The 3,271-nt window shown below is 41.2% G+C and overlaps 1 protein-coding gene across 1 annotated transcript; it reads right to left on the bottom strand.

Moving 5' to 3' along the window:
- Positions 1–1,586: 1,586 nt before the first annotated feature.
- On the bottom strand, positions 1,587–2,875 carry LOC132893862 (zinc finger BED domain-containing protein 4-like). The gene is made up of 2 exons (XM_060933021.1): positions 2,767–2,875; positions 1,587–2,394 (listed from the first exon to the last, which is right to left on the bottom strand). Exons 1-2 carry the CDS (start codon positions 2,868–2,870, stop codon positions 1,848–1,850), a joined length of 651 nt encoding a protein of 216 aa, XP_060789004.1. The 5' UTR covers positions 2,871–2,875; the 3' UTR covers positions 1,587–1,847.
- Between the last annotated feature and the right edge of the window lie 396 nt (positions 2,876–3,271).

Below are 3,271 nucleotides of genomic sequence, written 5' to 3'. Positions count from 1 at the left end.
AGGTGGAGAGGCGCTGAGCGAACTCAGGAAGATTTATGTGAAGAGGCCAAAATCTGTCCCAGAACTCACATCACACATTGCTGGTTTTGAGAGGAAGACAGGATTCCCCATGTGTGTTGGTGCTTTGGATGGCACACATATTCCAATCATTGCCCCACAAAGCTATCCTACTGATTACTACAACAGAAAAGGGTGGTATAGTGTTGTACTACAAGGGCTTGTAGACCACACCTACAAGTTCATGGACTTTGATGTTGGGTGGCCTGGAAAGTGGCATGATGCATATGTTTTTGAGTGCTCCCGTCTGTGCCGCAAGCTGGAGGATGGCACCTTTTTCCCTCCAGTCACCAGGACCATCCAAGGGGTCAACATACCTGCCCTGATTGTAGCAGATTCTGCGTACAGCTTAATCAGCAACATTATGAAGCCATTCCCAGATGGAGTAAGGGGACCAAGAGCAGCCTACAATGCTTGCCTAAGCCGCGCACGCATCCACGTGGAACATGCATTTGGTCGTCTCAAGGGTTGCTGGCGATGCATAATGAAGAAGAATGATTCCGAAACCAAAAGAGTGAAACACGTTGTAGCTGCTTGTATAGTGTTGCACAACTTTTGTGAGATGCAGAATGTTGCTTACGAGGAAACCCAGGAAGAAATGTTTGAGCAGCCAGAGGCAGGACCACAGCAGCAGGGTGCACTTGATGACTTCTCCCCAGCAGAGCGCATACGAGAAGCATTGGTAGCCCATATCAACACTTTACAATGACAATTTGTATCAAATACAATGGCTGAGCTTTCCTGAGAAGTTTTTTTCAAATATTGTTAAAATAATGCTTTCCTGTTTTAACCATGCAATTTCTCTAGGTTTACATTTTTTAAAAAAGTGCAGAGGCTCATAGTTTCAGTTGTATTCAAACTTTTATTCAAATGTATCTTAACTTTTTCTCTAAAATAAAGTGCAAATGTTTCAGTTTTTAAAAATTGTTTCAAGTGTTGTCGTCATTGACAAGTATAAAACAAAGAATATCAAGATGTATAAAGAAAAGGCTTGGGTTCACTTGTCTTTTATACATTAAGTGCAAATTAAATATGCTGTCAACATTGACAAGTATAAAATAGAAAAATACAAAGATATGTACGGAAAAGGCTCACTTGTCTTATAAACAGACTTCAAATGTGCAAAAGGATTCATTTAAAACACAAGAACAAAAATAAACAAATGACTGCCTAAAACCTGACAGAATAGGTGAAGGAGGTGCAGAGAAACCCTATGTATCCATCTCTAGGGGGAGTCATAATTAGAGATGTCCCGATCCAGGTTTTTGCACTTCCGATCTGATACCGATATTTTTTTTCACTTCCGATCCGATACCGATACTGGCCGATACGATACCGGCCTATCCGAGCATGTATTAAAGTTCAAAGTTATTTACCTTCCTTACCTAGTTGTCAGACTCATGTTGAAAAGGGTTTTAGTACTCTTGAGAACAGCTAGCCAGCTGAATTAGGTGAGTTTGAATAATACACAATGGTTGATAACAAGAAACTGACCTGTTTATTCAGGGATAAATACAAAATAGACAGCATTATAAATAAAAAAACAGAAATGGCATCAGTGGTCAGTAAAAAGTGCAAATAAGACTGTAAACTGTATCAAAAAAGCAAAGCACATAAACAACCTTATCTGTATCTATAATATAGTCTATTAACTCAGCATCAGTACTCTTCTCTTGAACAAGTGTAAACCAAGGCTTTAAAAATCAGTGCAAATAATACTGTAAACTATTTAAAAACAAAAATGCCGTCTACTCCCCAATCTCCTCCACACTTTGTTGCTCCATTTTCATCTACACACTCCCTTCAACTGTTTGCCCTGACTGCAGTCCGAGCATGCTGGGGAAATTCTTTTTTACAAAGACAAGCATTTCAAGATGCTCAGGTGTCAGCCTGCTCCTGTGTTCATCAATGATGAGTGAGACTGTGCTAAAAAGCCTCTCACTCTCAACGCTGGTGCAAGGAGCACTGAGGAACTTGGCTGCTGTTGCTGCCAGGGTGGGTAGTCGAGCCTGATTGTCTCTCCAGTAGTGAAAAGGATTGCTCTTGCGCCCAAGTGGAGGCTCACTGAGGTAGCTCTCCAACTGAAACAGTGCCCCTGGGGTGATCTGCTGCTCCTCAGACGGACCTGCTGTGCAGCTCTCCTCCAGTATCTCGTCAAAGAAGCTGCCCAGGCTGCTGGTTGAGCTTCCAGCCTCCATTCCTGTTGTTTGTCTTGCTGTCTCAGCCTCAGCTACACCTTCTCCAGAGGGCATGGTTTTCAGTTCTTGGTCCATTTTCATCACCTCTACCTTTAGTGCTTCCTTTGCCTGATCCAGGTTGGTAGCATTGGTGAAGAACCTTAACATTTGGATAAAACTTAATAAAGATGTATCTATTATTTTATATTGTTTCAGCCAGTCTCCACATATTACTGTTCAATGACAACAAGTAACACACAAAATAGATCACAAATGATCAACAGTGACCTTAATTTCCTCACCCATCAGATAACTGAAGAAAATTAAGAATAATAACAATAATAATAAATAATGATAAATATAATAATAATAATAATAATAATAATAATACATTATATCTATTATATCTTATATCTAAAAAACAAAAGGCTACTGAAATACTGACAAAGAAATAAATGCCAGCTGTAGAGTAAAATATTTTTAATATTGTACTAAAGCTTATAGCATGCTCAAATAATTATAAAACACTTACTTGTCTTTATAGCGTGGATCTAGCATTGTTGCCACGGCATAGAGGGGTTCCTTTTCCACAAGGTAAAAACGTGTGTGAACCGCATCAAGTAATGTGGCCTTCATGGTTTGAATACCTCGGTGTTCTTCGCTCTCATTCTCCAGAAAGCGTGTCAGCACGTGGACAGATGGGATAACATCGGCTGCTGTGGCGGAAGCTGCACTGACCTCGGCTGTCAGCTCTTGGAAGGGTTTAAGGACTGTCGCCGTTTTCTCTAGCAGCGACCATTGGTTTCCATTTAACGTGGCTGGCAGATTGCTGTTACTATCCGATGCATAGGACTGCAGTGCCCGCTTACAATGCACCAGGCTGTCGATCATCATTTTCGTACTGCTCCATCTGGTCTTTACGTCCTGTTGTAAACGCTTCGGTTCAATATTCAACTCGTCCTCAACATCTTCGAGTTCAGCGCAGGCCTTGGGGGAGTGTTTGAAGTGGGTCACTATTTTTCTCCCGTTGGCAATGG

The sequence above is a fragment of the Neoarius graeffei genome, chromosome 11 (genome assembly GCF_027579695.1).
Source record: "Neoarius graeffei isolate fNeoGra1 chromosome 11, fNeoGra1.pri, whole genome shotgun sequence".
Classification (NCBI taxonomy): Eukaryota; Metazoa; Chordata; class Actinopteri; order Siluriformes; family Ariidae; genus Neoarius; species Neoarius graeffei.
This window is presented reverse-complemented; position numbering and strand designations above follow the sequence as displayed.

Excerpts from the sequence above, each read along its gene's own strand:
- LOC132893862 (XM_060933021.1), bottom strand. The coding sequence starts at position 2,870 with ATGAAGGCCACATTACTTGATGCGGTTCACACACGTTTTTACCTTGTG. Across the intron at positions 2,395-2,766 it reads GATCCACGCTATAAAGACAA|GTTCTTCACCAATGCTACCA; the intron begins GTAAGTGTTTTA and ends CCAAATGTTAAG.